General features: G+C 41.2%; 1 protein-coding gene across 5 annotated transcripts in view; it reads left to right on the top strand.

Moving 5' to 3' along the window:
* Window positions 1-3,124: 3,124 nt before the first annotated feature.
* The window catches only part of pbx1a (pre-B-cell leukemia homeobox 1a), a 50,624-nt gene continuing 37,558 nt past the window's right edge, over window positions 3,125-16,190 (top strand). For 4 of the 5 annotated variants that reach the window (XR_014870962.1, XM_085142044.1, XM_085142042.1 and 1 more), the window contains exons 1-3: window positions 3,125-3,254; window positions 3,397-3,870; window positions 4,694-4,767. Coding sequence is in view for 4 of the 5 variants with exons in the window: in XM_085142044.1 (XP_084998170.1) it covers window positions 3,686-3,870; window positions 4,694-4,767 (259 nt within the window). In the remaining variant the exon portion in view is untranslated. The other variant, XM_085142041.1, reaches the window with a different exon arrangement.

Below are 16,190 nucleotides of genomic sequence, written 5' to 3'. Positions count from 1 at the left end.
ACGGCATCCGAGCAGTAAGGTCATTTTTGTCTATTGGCTTACAGTGGAATAAATTTGAATTTAGAGTGAACAGAATGAGCTCTTTCGATCATATTTCACGCTAATCAATGCTGCCTTGATTTGTAAATCAGAACTTAGGAGACTGATGAGTGGGGGGTTGACACAGATTGGGATTTGAAGAACCAACCTGACACTGTGGTTTTATATTAGCTGAATGATGGAGTAAAAAATATAAGGAAAAGAAAATTAATTGTCTTGACTCCTAAATGTTTTTTTTCTCTCACTTTAAAGCATGCAGCTTTAAAGTGAGCGCAGTGAGTGCAGCTGAACCACCATCTCCCTTCAGAAGATTTACAAGATAAATATGAGGCCCTCTCCAACGTTATGACACAGTTAAATAGGGAATAAAATAAAGCCGAATGGCTGCTGGACTGGAGACTTCCATTTCAAGGCTGTGCTGTGCAGTCTTTGCAGCTCCTGAGTGTCAGACATTATCACCACCACTACCCTCAACCTCACCCTGCCCCTTGTGACAATTACTACTCTACCTCCCTATTCAGCACGTAATGAGAAAACTGACTGATCGATTTCTGTCCGGCCAGTAAAAAAAAGAAGAAGAACAGACCACACTCCGAGGCACAGAACTGCAGTTTATCCACGTTACAATTTCAATTTTTCAGCCGTTAATGGGAGAAATACTATTGCAAGGCAGCAACTAAATTATTTTGATGATGTATTAATCATCTGATTCATTTTTTGATGAATCATTTGGTCTATGACATGTCAGAAAATAGCTGTCACAGTCAAAAAGTAAATACGACAAAGTAGATACAGTGCCCTTTTTTAATTGCATCTGCTCTTCTTCATTCTTACTGTACCGGCTCCCAATGTTGAGCTTGTTACTCAAGAAAAGTATGTATTACACATTAAATTACTCACCAGAGTAATTTGTTACACTACTCATTACATTACTTTCTCGTCACTCCGTAAAATTACTTGAAATAATGTCTCATTTAGGTATGGACACAAAGCTGACAACACAAAACAAAGATGAAAAAGCCAAGTTGATTCTACTTTAGAAGCATGCTCGGATAGAAATGGAGGCTTACAAACATGACTGCTCTTTACTGCTTTTGTTACCTGTTGAAGTTCAGGCTCTGGCTGCGGGGCTGGAGTCGGCATACACTCAGCTTTAAAATCCCTCTCGGTTCTTGACTACTTTAGTGTTAGCATGCTATCTATGCAGTAGCCTTGCAAAGAGCCAAAGTTCTCTCAGCAGCAGATATTCGTCTTAAATTTTGCGAGGTTTCGTGTGTGATGCCGCTAAAAACAAAATGAAGCCAATGCGTTGGTGCCAAAAAAAAGTGCAGTTCACCAAATGGCCACTTGAGGCTCACTTCAAAGGTGAATCTATCCACACAGGCTTCAAATGGCAAAGCTGAACTGGAAGAGGTACAAAAAAAATTATATTGATAGTTTCCTTTGCTGTGTCAACTTCATAGTGATTTTTTAAACCCTCTTCTTTAATTGCTAAATAAAAAAATAATAAATAACAAACTATCAGTAATTTTCCACCTGAGACCAGGAATGTCAGTTAAGTTTAGTAACAAATACAGATGGCAGGCAAAATAATAGTAATAGTTTTGCAACACATTTACCACAAGAAGTGCTGCAAAAGTCAAAGTGTGCAAATTTGTGAATTTGTGACTTGAGGGGGCACGTTTGAGTAGCTGAGTTGTGGTTGTAAACAGTAAATAAATAAATAGGAGTAAAATGATAGGTTTTCAGCTCTCAGTGCATTTGTGTAAGTATTAGTCTACATATTTGTATTTTTTCCCACGTGTAAAACATTTTATTCTACATTTTGACATTTTATTCAACAAGCCCTCGCATTTTTCAAAACACAAAGTTACAAAGTGTTTGGATGAAGACACATCCAAACACCCAACCTACAAACATGGTCAGACATAAGGGCATTTGTTGATACACGACCGACATGCACACATTTTGTGTGAACTTTTGAGGTTTTGAGAAAGCTAAGGTATTAAACTAAGTTTTTGGCAGCTGTTTAAAACAAACTACAGATTCAGTGTCCTGATGGGCTGTTTGGATGCTACATCCTCTGGACTGTGTGTGCAACACAGATGGACCCTGATCAGATGATAAGAGACTTCAACTGCTGGAATAACGACTCAGCAGGGAGCTCCCCATGCAGGGCTTTATTTTTAATTAATACGATTTTTAATTGGATTTAAAATGGAAATCTAATGACAGAAAGCTGGGCTAGTTTATTTGGTAGCAGCCTACGTTCTGGACTAACAAAATAACCTTTAGCAATATGAAGTGTGCAGGTACCAAGTTAAACTAGTCATAACAGCAGGTGGGTGAAGCAGCTACCAGTAGGAATGAAGGATACCACTGACCAACACAGGAAAGGGTGGGAAATACTGAACTGCCTACATAGCAAAAGCCCAAAAGTCCATCTCAATAAACTGAGGCGGTTTTAGATTATTAAAAAAAATAATTTTGGCCAGCAGTATTACTCCCCAACAGCTGTAAACTGATGTGAAAAATGATCACATTTCTTTTTAATCAATTATCCAGATATTTTATGAGATTTATTTTCTGTTACTGGGTAACTGATGGTTGGAGTAATCTTTATTATATATTATATTATTAAATAGCATTAGCTCTTATTGCTCTCACAAGTAGGCTGCTGTGTTGGATTCCAAAGAAGGAAGGCTGCTAGTTAGACCGCTTTCTGTTACGACTCTTGTGGTCCAATATTCCAACTCAAGACTTGTAAAACGCTTTCCACAAACTGCTCTATGCTCTAATAAATTCATCTTGATTTATTGTTCCTTTGACTGATTACACGGGTGTAAATATTCAGCAGGAAAATATATAGTCCGGATGACAGAGTGTCTTTTCCGAGCACCACCATGCTGTCCTGTTGGGTCAGAGCTCCACTGCCACTCACAATTATTTATTAGGCTACATATGCACCCTCGATCCATCACTGTATTGCCACCCGGTCCGGTCACATCTCTTTATGTTTATTACAGTGTCCCACCTTCCCGAGGAAGATGATTGACGTTTTCGGAGAGGACCGAGGTGGGACTTGCGCGCTTCTTCTTCTCCAATCGTGGCTCGAGGGGCGGAGGCTTTTCATCCACACTCTGATTATGAGTCAGTTACCAGACATAAGCGAAACAATAACAGTTGGTGGTACTTTGTATCCAAAACCTTCAAAGGCAAGTTGAGTCTTTAGCGCGTTTTGGCGCATCAAGCTCCTGACTATATCGGAGGTTTCATAAGAGGAGCACAACGCTCTCCACTTTTAATCACATTAGGAGCCTTTAATGTTCAATCCTGTTTTTTTTTCCTTCCCTACAGTAGCGGTGCAGGAGTGGCCAAAGCCTAAAGCAGCGATTCAGATCAGATTTCACCTAAACCAGCTGGGAGAGAGACCGAGAGAAAGCGAGAGAGAGGGTTTGTCAGTCTCCCTCCTCCCAAATCCAGAAAAGCTTACCAAGGAAAAAGGAGGAGTGGGCTGGGAGAGAGACACCGAGGAATCCAGAGGAATTTCCGAGGATATTTTCTCTTCTTTATTTTCCCCCCCTTCCCCCCCTTGATATTAAAATTTTAAAAGTTGGAGTGGAGGCAGCAGGGACCGTGGTCAAGGATGGACGAGCAGCCTCGGCTGATGCACTCCCACGGGGTAGGCATGGCCGGACACCCTGGCCTGGCGCAGCATATGCAGGATGGCACGGCAGGGACGGACGGAGAGGGAAGAAAGCAGGACATCGGAGACATATTACAGCAAATAATGACCATCACAGACCAAAGCTTAGACGAAGCACAGGCGAGGTGAGGCTTCACAAAACACTTTATTTATTCACGTGAAAATGGAAATATTTGGGATGGAGAGGGGGGGGGGAGGGGGGGGGGGAGAGAGAGAGATCATAACATTGTGGTTCGGATCAAGACTGCCTGTAAATGAAAGCAATTACGCCCACCGAAGTGCCGTGACTGCGTGAAAGCGAAAGAAAGACCCTAAAAACTTGTCACGATTCCTGGTAAATTCTTTGCAAAAACTTTTCTGTCATTTTTTAAAGGTAATATATCGAAACTATAAATGATTGCGTGGCTATATGAGATTGACACAGGGGTGTGTTTTAGCTGTGGAGCACTGAGGCACCTCAGTCAAAGTGAGAGTCTTCTGCCTTGTTACAAAGGAGCTTACATTGTAATCCTATGCTGTAATAACATGTTGCAGATCCCCTTCTATAGTCTGCACTAGCAATAAAATATACATATAGCAAACATTTGAGGCAAGTTGTAGTACCTGAGTGAATTTTATTGGATGCTGCATAGGATAAATCTGTGTTTTCCAAAGATTTGAAGTCATGCATTGTGCATTTAAATTATTTTCAAAATAATTATACCCACAAAGTATGGATTGATTTTTTTTTAACAAATATATATTTTTCCATGCTTTGGCTCCTGTAAGTTTTATATTTTTGCATGCTTGGAAGTACAATCAGCTGAGATATGTTGGGAAAATGTAACCTTTCGGGGATTTCAGCAAGTTCAGTTGTGTTGCCACTTGTTTGAATACTGATTTGGAAAGTGGTGTCCTGTCCCCCCATACCTCCTTTGTTTTTTGTTTTTTTGTTTGTTTGTTTTTTAGAAAACATGCACTCAACTGCCACAGAATGAAACCGGCTCTCTTCAACGTCTTATGTGAAATAAAGGAGAAAACAGGTAAGGTCACTTTTATGGCCAGTTCCTTGTGTGTCAGCATCACTTGTTTTCTTTTCTCTCTTTTTTTGGTGTCTTCTTTTGATCGTTGAAGCATTTTTAAAGAAAAGCAGAGGTCACGGTTATCTAGACTTGACTCTCCCAAACCAGTAATTATGTATTTACATCATGTTTTCTTTCACAAACCTCACTGACACTGGATAGCTCGCTCTCATTGGACATTTGGGCCTCTTTGGGACCGTCTTTCTTTCTTTCTTTCTTTCTTTCTTTCTTTCTTTCTTTCTTTCTTTCTCGCTCCTCTCTTCTCTGTTTTCCTTGGCCGAGTTTGATGGTGTTTGCTGAAGTGAGCTGTTTTGCATGCAGAGACAGGTCAAGGGGATTTTCTGTTTATGTTTGCAGCCTGGGTCAAAGTCATGAAAAGGAATGTGTGAATTATTACTCTCTTAACAGCAGATTAAAAGGAGAGCTCCTCACATGATGAAAGCCTGTGACTATTCTCTGAGGGATGTGGCAGAGCGCTGCTTTTGAAGAGGAGGAAATAAAACAAAAGATCCAATATAACCTTATCTGTGAACACAACTTTGAAGCTGTCTGAGATTATTGAGAGAGCCTTGTCACTTTGGCTGCTCGGTTGTCGCGTCGCAGCCATGCAGACAGCTGAGAATAAACACGGGGCTTGTGCTGTATGGAGGCAATGTCGTTTTCATTAATTTAACATGAACTGTTGTTCACTGAAGCTTCACTCTTATGAGTCAGAGTTTGGCACAGTCCCCCCCCCCCCCCCCCCCCCTCCAAAAAAAACAAAAAAAAAAGAAAATGAAGAGAGAACATGCAGACACTTGATTTTCGTCACATTTAAAACGTGAAGCCCATGAGGAAGAAGCTATAGCAGGCTGGGGCCCTGTTTCTAAATTGCAAGGCTTGGAAAAGTCAGAGAGTAATGCCTGGCTCTTTGTAAACTGTCTGGCGTCTCCCCGGGTTCAACCAGAGTTCGTTTCCAAAAAGAAGAACAAAGTGACTTGGACCTTTTCCTGGCTTTTCCCCCCTGCCTCTCCTCTCTTCCCACCGTTCTTGGCAACCAGGATTTCACAGGGCTTCTGACGAGAGAGGCTCCCCCCAGACTGCAAATTGCCCTCCCCTCCGCTTAGCACCAAGTTTGGAAAAGGAACATAATTCAATTCAATGTGGATTACATTTTCTCTCTCTCGCTCTCTCTTTTTTTTTAATGCATCGGATCAGTTATTTTTACTTAAAATGTGGCTGAGGAACATTTCTCCCAAACCACAAATCAGCGAGCTCTAAATAGCTACATTGTTTTGATGGCGACAGAACGACGTATAAAAAGTTAAGAATAACCCAAGCAATTTGTGAGAGAATCAAGAGTGAATGGCTGCCTCTCTGTGTCCTCCCTGTCTGCGTTTGAAGAGCTGAGCCGCGGCTCATCTTCGCCCATAGGAGGTTTGTGCAGACGAAACTGAAAATCCTTTCACTGCAGTGACAGAGAAAATGACTCAAACCTTCACCATGGCATTTACAGCCAAATGTGCTGAGTGCAGTGTATGCGAGCGGAGTACAGCCTGTAATTTGTCAGCCTTTTTTATATTCTTTATAAAGAGTCAGCTTCTCCCTGCTTTTTACACTGTTGCAGTGAGAGTGTCTGCGAGAAGAAGAGCGAGCAGGGGGCGATGAGTACAGCAGGGCAGATTTGAAGCAACGCGTTCTCCTCGACCTTTAACTGAAGAGAGGAAGTGTTTTTTTTCCTTCTTCTTTACGTCATCTATAGGTGCTGCATGTTCACGTGTCTGTGTGTGTGTGTGTCTTGTACGCGCCTCTTCTTTGTGGTGCGAGTGTTGACAGCAGCAATATGGGACATTAGAGCAGTGAGGTGTCCATTGGCAAGCAGCTGACAAACAAGGCGGGAGCACATGCCAATAGCAGGCCTTAACTGATGACCTCACACACCCCCACTCCCTGTTTATTTGCGCAGGGGTCGTTCCTGTGTCACAGATTTAGAGTATTTAGCAAGCTTAAACAAGCTCAGGTTCACACGCTGGCCGATGGAAAAGCAGCGACAGAGACTCGTGTTACAACTTACAGTCGTACCTTTCGACGCCGGGGTTGTTTGACCCGTCTTCTGGCCCCTCTCGACTTTTTTCTTTTTTTAAACTATCATCATTGTTTCTGCAGTTCCTGAGAGCACTTAGAATTTGTTTTCCTGTGCTTGCTTCACATCCTGTGAAGAGAACTGGAGAGCGTCTTTGTTTGTGTGTAACCATTACGGCGAGACAAGCTGGCACGTACAGGTTGACTAAGTAAGAGAAGCCAGACACCAAGTCAGTGTTTCTGGGTGTCAGATTTCAGGCCTACGCTCTCCCTCTCTGTCTATCTGTGGGCCTGCGACCGTTTCGTCAGGCCACTCTTGTCAGCAGCCTCACATTACTCCAATGCAGGCTCGGGTCAGATGGCGAGCTCCTGCATGACTAATGTGATCAGACGGATAATGCATTACACCGCTTGAACTTATCAAAGCTGGAGACCTGCTGAATCAGTCCATCCCGCTAAGTGCCACGCTCCGCTCCCACCCACCCCCCCCCACCCCCCCCAATGTGCGCGCCGCTAATTGGACGTGTACACACAATTTAGATATTCACAGTGGTGTTGTTCTGGTCACTTTGGAGGTGTCATGAACTCTTGGGCAAATGTTGTTCTTTCAGTGTCAAGAAGACGGCTTTTGTTTTGATGGCTCAAGAGTACTCTTTGATAGTAGAGATGCACAGATCAAGCAGCCAGGCACAGATTTTCAGTGTTCTCAGCCCAGACCTGATTCGTTGCATGTAAAACTTGGGCACAGTGGCACAGGCAAAAAGTGGCGTGTACACTTTGGGGGGACAATCAGAAAAAACTTTAGTGAGAACAAACTTTAATCAGACACTTAAATCCCCCCTTCACCCAGCTGAACATGGTTATTTTAAAGAAGCTAACAAAGGTAAAGTGGTTAAAGCTAATGAGCCTCGGTATGGGCAAAGGATAGTTACACTGGAGATGAGTAATAAATAAAAAAGGGTTCAAGTCCTGTTATCTGCTGAATTTATAAACTTATTACAAAATGATGTAAGGACTTGATTTTTGTCTTGCTATATAAATGTGTTGCACCTGCTTTTGTAAAATATGTCAGGTAAAGGTGGGTGCACAGCGACTTACTGTCAGGTTATTATTTGCACCTCATTTTTGTAGCATAACACTTTGTTTTCAGAGTAGTTTATTAAGCGAGAGAAAATCTGTAACTTACTGCAGTTTGAGGTAAACTTTGGCAGTTTACTAATTTGTTTTATTATGAAAATAATGTTTTACATTGTAGAAAAGCTGATTTTTTGGTTGTACATGTTGTCAGTTATAGTTCTTGGAAACTATATGATAGTTTAACCAATAATACCGTCTGGACCAAATGGTCTCTAACAACCCAACAACTGGTGACTGCCAATGTGTAATTCAGATTATATGGGATTGTTTTTGTTTTAACCTTAAAAAAAAGACAAGGACAGTCTAATGGATTGAAACAAAACAGCAAAACGAGGACACACTGCAGCCTGTAAATGACCAGGTGAGATGAGTAGCAACTGGTAGCATACTTAGCATTAGCTTGGTAATCATATCAATGAGAATCTCCATCAGCATCTCTTTGCAGGAAAGGGGAGGCACCAACTTGTGTTTACCAAACTTTTAATTAAGGAAGCAGAGCACTGAAAAAAAAAGTGTAATATTGAGCAGTAGACTTAGTCAGTCCATAAATGGATGACATATTTGTCCAATGCCATCACTGCAAAATCCAGATAGGATAAAGCAGCATATCCAGATGTTTTGTTTTGTTTGATCAGCAGTTGAAAATATGTATTATTTACCATGAAAAACAGCAAAGCTTCTTAATGCAGTAGGTGAAGCCAACAAGAGTTGGCATTTTGCTTAAATAAATGAGTGAAACGAATAAGTGATCATATTCAGTAACATCAGTATAGCAGTAAATAGCAGTATTGAGCATCATGGATCATGACTTTGACTGTTCACTAATTACTAATCAAATAAGTGGTGTCAGAGCTGCTTTGCTTGACTGAAATAAACCCAAAGGTGCACGGCAATAATGTCAAATTACCGTTTTCTGTAACATTAGCGTTAAACACTTGCAGAGGTACTGGTTGGGCTCAATTCAGCTGTGGATAAACTGGTCACTATGGCTCCCAGTCCTGCAGTTTTTCAGTATTTAATTGACATGGCTGTCCATGATGAGTTCAGGGGTTAGTGTTGCCTCTCTTTGTTACCCTCCTCTCATCTCCAGTGACAGATGGAGGCATTAGTCTCCAATGTGGCGCTGTCCTGAAACTAATGGCTATGTCCTTGGTTTCCCCGCGCTAGCTGGGAGACTGTATATCTGTCCCCGGCTTGGAAGTGCCGAAGCAGCAGTTTATCCCCCTATGTTTTAGTTTCCACGGAAATAAGGCTGAACAGGACTCTGCCTGTTCTCTCATAAATAACTTCAAATAAATAACTTCAAAATGTGTGCGAAGTTTTCCCGAGAAAAATATTGCCTGGCTTTGATTTATGCATTTATCGGAAAACTCTTCCTCTACTTACCAGAAATGTTCGTCTAAGTGAATAATAATAAACATGTAGTATATTTTTATAAGTATAGTCGGAGAGGGGATGTGCTGACTGTCAGTTTATCTTTGCTTTTGAAGTGAGTTATGACATACGTAAATAGACCGGACTCCCTTTTATTCACTGGCATTTCCTCTATATTCATATTTATGCTCACTACATATTCACTTCAGGGGCAACAGCAAGTATTTTTGCTGTTTTCCAGTCCTCTGATATAAACTCACTTGCAATTAGGACAGCTAATATATTATGCAAATGTTGACTGGCTTAATTGAGACATGTTAATCATGTTTTAAGAGGCTAATTACAGCCCTGTATATGTGAGGTGGGAGTTGTAATTAGCCGTGATAACAGATCTGGCTGTAGAATGGTCATATTCTGTGTGTCGATGTATGGGAAGGGTGTGTGTCTGTGTGTGAGATATAGGTATGTTGCTGGGCTTGTTCTATGTTTGCTTTCACTCCTTATTTTTATAGACCTCTCGCCCTCTTTAGCACACAAAAACAATGATAATGTGTGTTTACCTTTCCACTGCTTTTGTCCTCTTTACGTAGTCACAAGTTAAACTGCCGTCCACGTCTGTTTGCTTCACCTTCGCTGAAAGGACAAGAGGGACAGAAAGACGGAGCTATCGGCTCACCTATCCAAGAGAAATATGAATTCATTGCGTCTCTTTCTATAGTTTGTTTCCTGCACTTTTCAGTCTGGTTATCTGATGCAGCAGCGCTGACCATTCTGCACGCCGGGCTTTTATTCGAGACTGTGTTCTTAGTTTTCTGACAGAGATCATATTCAGATCCATTACGCTAAGAATGCCTTCCCACTTATCGAATATAAAATTGCTTTAGAGAGGAAATTTGCTCTATGGCAGAGTGGAGTTTCTTTTTTATCAGATGTTTGTCTCTAGAGCAGCTTTTAGTGTCTACAAAACAGCTCTGGTGACATTATTGCAACTGCAATTGCCTCACCCATTGTTTTTCTTATTGGTGCTGTTTGGATTTGATTGGATTTTCCACAGTCTCATGGAATTGCTTCACGCAGCGTGACTGGCAAACGCATATATCCTCATACTGTTGGCGTTGAAACACCTGCAGATCTTATTATTGATATGTTCATGGGGCTCTAACCATACACTCCTACCTTTGAATTATACTGGGTGTTTTTTTGGGCCTTTTTTAAATAACTTTCACATATTTTATTGCCAAAAAATGTAAGTTATAACATATTCAGATTTTCTTGATGGAGGTGTGTTTTCCTGGCACCCTGCCACTAAAATGTAAGTGGCGTGTTGGCAGCATGCTGGGGTCGTACAAAGGACCCCCTGACTTCGATGAACAGTCAAACATAAAATGGCAAGCACTCTTCCCTGGCTGACTTAGTAAAAATGACACAAATTAATACATGCTGCTTAAACAGGACCAAGATTAATGGTTGCCTTTCGCAGCGGCTTAGATCCACTGTCAGTTGCTGCTCGCTGCCCAGATGGAATCAACACCAATCAATGAGGCTGCCTGGCTCTCACTAGATATCTGCTTAGGATGCTGAGTGGTTCACACACACACACACACACACACACACACACACACATTTAAATATGTACTGTACATCCACACACAGCTATTCGATGCGGTACTCTTGTGTCTCTCCTCAACATTTCTTCGGATAAACTCGTGGGCATATATTGTGTTACTTCCCATACAGTGTGACGTTCAATCAGGTGCCACAAAGTCAGATGGGGGAGAGCAGTGAGGCTGATGGCTCAGTAGTGATTGGATGTTTCAATTACTGATAGTAATGCCATGGTGTAGTGAGTCATGCAGTGCAGATAGCACCATTTATTTTAATCAGGACAGGGGAGAGATGGGTGTGGATGTGTCTCCCTCATTTCAGAGTTTCACATTTAGATGCAGGGGAGTGTGTGCTCTCTTTCTCTCGCTCTATCTTTCTCTCTCTTTATGTCACACACAAACACTCACACACAACCATGCACACACGCACATGCTCAGGTGGATTGAGAGTGGAGGAGAGGTTGCCGTGGGTAACGCATAGCGACAAGGTACTCTCTCGGTGAGCTATTCTAATTTATGTTAATAAACCTCGCCTGTGCCGTGAGAGACAAAAGGGGCCACAGATGAGCCTTGGTAACCTCGGCACCTTCGCTGGAAGGAAAGGCACAGACAAAGAACAATACAGACACACACACGCACACACACAGAAAAGCAGAGAAGAGATATTGAACTGTAGAGAAAGACACAAATACTGTGGCGGAGAGCGATGATAAATTTAGCCACACAAAGAGTTGTTTTTGTGGCTGCAAAATCAAACAGTCTCTTGCTGGCAATCTTCAGTGTGGTGTGCAGTATGTACTATTTCTGCGCGCGTGTCACAGTGTGTGTTGCAGGGGCAGAAACAGGCAGGCAGGCTGTCTCTGGGGATTGTTGCTGCTAATTCCGTGGGGCCTATAGAGACGCGGGGTTCCTGCAGTTTTTGGATCACTTCCCTTGGCAAATGTGACACCACAGGTAGCATTTAGCACAGTGGGGCGAGAGCACGGATGTTAGCACAGGTCAGCACTTGCCCTAGCCACCTGGCAGTGTAAATACCATCTCTGAGAGTAAGATAAGGGCCCTTAAGCCTGCTTCTGATGGAGGCAGGCAAAAAAGGGAAACCTCAACATGCAGGAATATTTTCAAAAAAGGGTGTTAGAGTGAAAGATTTTTTTTTTTTGTTAGAAAGGAATACATTAATGCCACTCGTGTCATATAAATTCTCGTTAAACTCAAATTACATTAGAAGCAGCGCCGATTTTCTCAATCGTCAGCAGGTTTGACTCAAAGTTTTATGTTAATCTGTTTTGTGTAGATATCCGTTGCCTCGTTACTATTATATGTTTTCAATGTGAAAACTAACCAAACCAATTTCTGTTTGGTTAAATACGTACCCAATTTTCGCAGTAACAGCCATGAGGATTGATAATGCCGTGATGCCTCCTTGCTGCTTCCCTGTACAGTAAAAAATCTGTATCCCCTACCCAAAGAGTGAAAGCTGTGGATTTCCACTGTGCCTTCTGTCTGCCAGCTTGCCTTTGGCGATGTTAGTTCTGGACAGTTAACTCCTACTGAAATTATGTTAATTGCTGTCATTTTCTTTTTTCTACTTGAGCATAATCAGCAAATTATATACTTCTGTTCATTTATTACCAAGCCGCTCCTAACGGAGTTTTTACCCTTCAAAAGATTAAAAGTTAGGATGTAGTTTGCTCTTATGATTTGTGTATATTCATGCGGGTTTATGGGTATTTTTATGCTATTAGCAATTTGTTATTTTCTGTATCAGTTTGTAATTGCATCAGCTGTTCTGGGCCATAAAAGTCGTCTTAATGCTCCGAATGTCAGGCTATCTAACGCTGCATAAGGTGTGAACGCTGTGCTAGTGACACCTGAGAAGTGCTTGTGCTGGAGCCTATCGAAACATAACTTGTGTAAGGTTTATATAGTTTTAATCTTTGTTTGACAGTTTGCCAGTGTGATGCTTTTGTGTTGTTTTGGCAATACTGCCACCCTGGATGCCATCATGCCGCAAGGTTGTTTTTGGCATTGTTACAAAAGTTTCAGGTGTTCACGCACTTAGTATGGAGGAACAAACATAAACATCTTATTCCTGCAGCTGGTGCAGGACTCCTAACTGGTACCAGAAAAAGAGAAAAGAATCACACCTGCACTGTCTTCTCTGCACCGTCTACCTGTTAAATACAGAACTGATTTGAAGATCCTTTTATTTGAATAGGTTGACACCTGGGTACATTTCAAATCTTCCCTGTCTCTACTCTCCTTCTGGGTCTCTCATATCCTCAGAAGAACTGTCTTTTAACTGTTCCACCATCATGGTTCGTGGGTAAGGCTGAGTTTAAGTTGGAGCAGCAGTCTAAAATTGCTGGACAAGCTTTCCAATTACAATCAAAGGGTGCTCTTTGTTGGTGCTTTTAAGATGAAGACTTGCTGGCTTTCAATGGTCTTTTGTAGTTTTTATCGGCCTTTAGTGGTTTTAGTATTTTAGCACTGATGATCACAGTGTATGTATGTTCCCTAACTCTTCCTAGATGCAATTATTCTGGATAAAACGAAGGATATAAACTATATACTTATAGTTTACGACATACAATATATATATATATGTATATATATATATATATATATATATATATATATATATATATATATATATATATATATATATATATATATATTATTTAGGAAATATTTAAAATCATAAACATTCAAATCCTTACAAATATATTAGGTGTAATAGCTAATCTCAAAATGAAAGGTGACATAACGTGTACTTTAAATTTATGAAACTTAGTATATAAACTACCTTGGTTACTAGGATTATTGACATTTGTATAACTTCTGGGAGACATTTAAAATGCTTTTTTAAACATTCAAATCCTTACAAATTATATATGCAGTAGCTGATCTCAAAATGAAAGGTGACATGGGATGTACACCCCCATTTAACTGGTACAATTGTACATTGTACCTGCCTGAAACAGGCATCTCTTGTAACGAGTCTCAACGGGAATACCTGTTTAAATAAAAGCTAAATAAAAATTTTGAAAGAAATTACAGGAACATTACATATACGTGTACTTTATTGATATTGCATGTACATTACGTGTACATATTTAATATTGTGGGTACTTTACATGTGCACGCTGTTGACATTACATGAGCTTGTTGACTTTGTGTGTATGCGTATGTGTATTATGTTGACGTTACACTACGTTGTTGGCGTTACGTGTACGTTACATGTATGCTCTTTGTATTTTGCTCAACATTTTTCAGTGCAGGGGCACTTTGGGGTCACCGGAATATGTTGTTATGAATATGTGTAAATAAGTGTTCATCAAACACTGAAACTGTGCATCTCATACAATAAAAAGTGTAGCTTGCAAAAAGAAAAATACCTGTATGTATTTATTATTCATTTGTTTGGTGTTCGTGAACAGCCGTTTGTTGCTGTCTCTCTATGAAGATAAAAAGAATGACATGATAAATTAACTTGCACATCTGTGTTTTCACATATCTGTGTGAATAAACGTCACAGGCCGTAAAGCTAGCAAAAGCCTCCAGTATAAGTCTAATTACCACTTAAGTTACCTTATAGGTACGGGTAGGCCTGAAGGTTAGGGGTAGATGCTCTGATGTCACTCTCTGGGCGTAGTCAGCTTGACTTCATTTGAAGAATTACAGGAATCTTCCCATTGCGTGCATTATTAATTACTCTTATTTTCATGTCTAGGTTTATGGACTACCTTTTCGAAATCCCTCACTTTCTAAGTGCACACATACACACAGGCATGGCCTGCTGTTACAGGAAGGCAAACTGTGTTAGTTTAACCTAACAAGACCTCTCGTTTTTACATTAAACTAGGTCACGTGACACAAAGACAAGTAATATTAGACATGCATTTATTACCACTTCATTGAATAAGTTTCAGCGAGTGAGCATACATAGATAATTTATTTTCAGACTTCCCCGAGGCAGACCGCATGACAGTATGTGCAGGTTCCCCCACGCCATGTTGTAAAAGGAGGATTTTAGTGCTTTCTCGCCGATGCTTTCACGAGTCGTTCACAAGATATGAAGCGACGACCCTGTGACTCCACGCATGCCTCTCACGCCTTGAGGGGAGCAGCTCTTCTTCTATTATTTTTTATTTGGCTTTGCCGCCACCACCTTGCAGCCTGTTTTATTGGATTTTATTGATGTCCTTCAGCACCATGTTTAGCAGTCTCCTCCCCTAAACACATAAAATTCCTTTATGTTCCTATTACTTGAGTTTATGAAGAGCGTCTTCTCCCACCTCCCTCCCGATAAGATCATATTGATAGATTGATATTGGGAGAGCTGTAGTGTGATAAAGGCGTGGGGGTTAAGAGCTTCTTGGATAGTTTAACCTTGATAAAACAGTTGTTTCAGTGAGGCTGATTTTGCCCCATCCGTCTTCATCCGTCAGGGCCCCGCTGAAGTATGCAAATGAAGGCAGTAGAGGGAAGCGCCGTGTGCGGTTAAATGGGGCGTTGCGAATGTGCGGTGTACCGCGCAGACGGGGTGATACTACTTACTGTCCAAATTTAGTGTGTCTCTTCTGAAACACCCCACCCCCTTCCTTTTTTTTGGTCTGCCTTTCGAGAATATATACACCCTGAGAGCTACTGTGGCCTCTCGTAAAATGATTGCAGCTGTGACAGAAGCAAATCACTTGGCCCTTTTTTTAAACGTTTTTTAAAATATATGTTATTATAGAGTTTAGTGTTTTTGAGCAGCGCGTTAGCCCTTTATTTGTGACTCGTACCTGCATTTACATGTTGCAGCGGGTTTTACTGCATGCTCCAGCCATACATTTTTAGAGTATGGCTGTTTACCGTGGTAATTAGTGAGTCTGGAGGTGTAAGGGTAATGATCTTTGTGATAATAACTGTTTATGCCTTAACACTGCTCTCCATTCACAGTTTATGTTGCTCAGGCAGCTTCATTTGCCTGATTAGTTTTGTACCTACTCAGCAGCATTAGGGATGGGGTTTTTTTCTGTGTGTGTGCGTGTGTTTGATTCTCTCATTTATCTCGCGTGTCGGCATATTGATCGATTCCCCTGCTCACTCATTATTTTGTTCTGTTCTTCACAACTCATTTTCAGAAAGGGGGGCCAGCGCCGAGGCCACAAACAGATACCGTGTCTCCTCGTTGCTGTCTGACTAGCCACCACACGCATA

The sequence above is a fragment of the Neolamprologus multifasciatus genome, chromosome 18 (assembly GCF_963576455.1).
Source record: "Neolamprologus multifasciatus chromosome 18, fNeoMul1.2, whole genome shotgun sequence".
NCBI classification, from domain to species: Eukaryota; Metazoa; Chordata; class Actinopteri; order Cichliformes; family Cichlidae; genus Neolamprologus; species Neolamprologus multifasciatus.
Note: the sequence above shows the minus strand (reverse complement) of the source record. Positions and strands in the feature narration are given on the sequence as shown.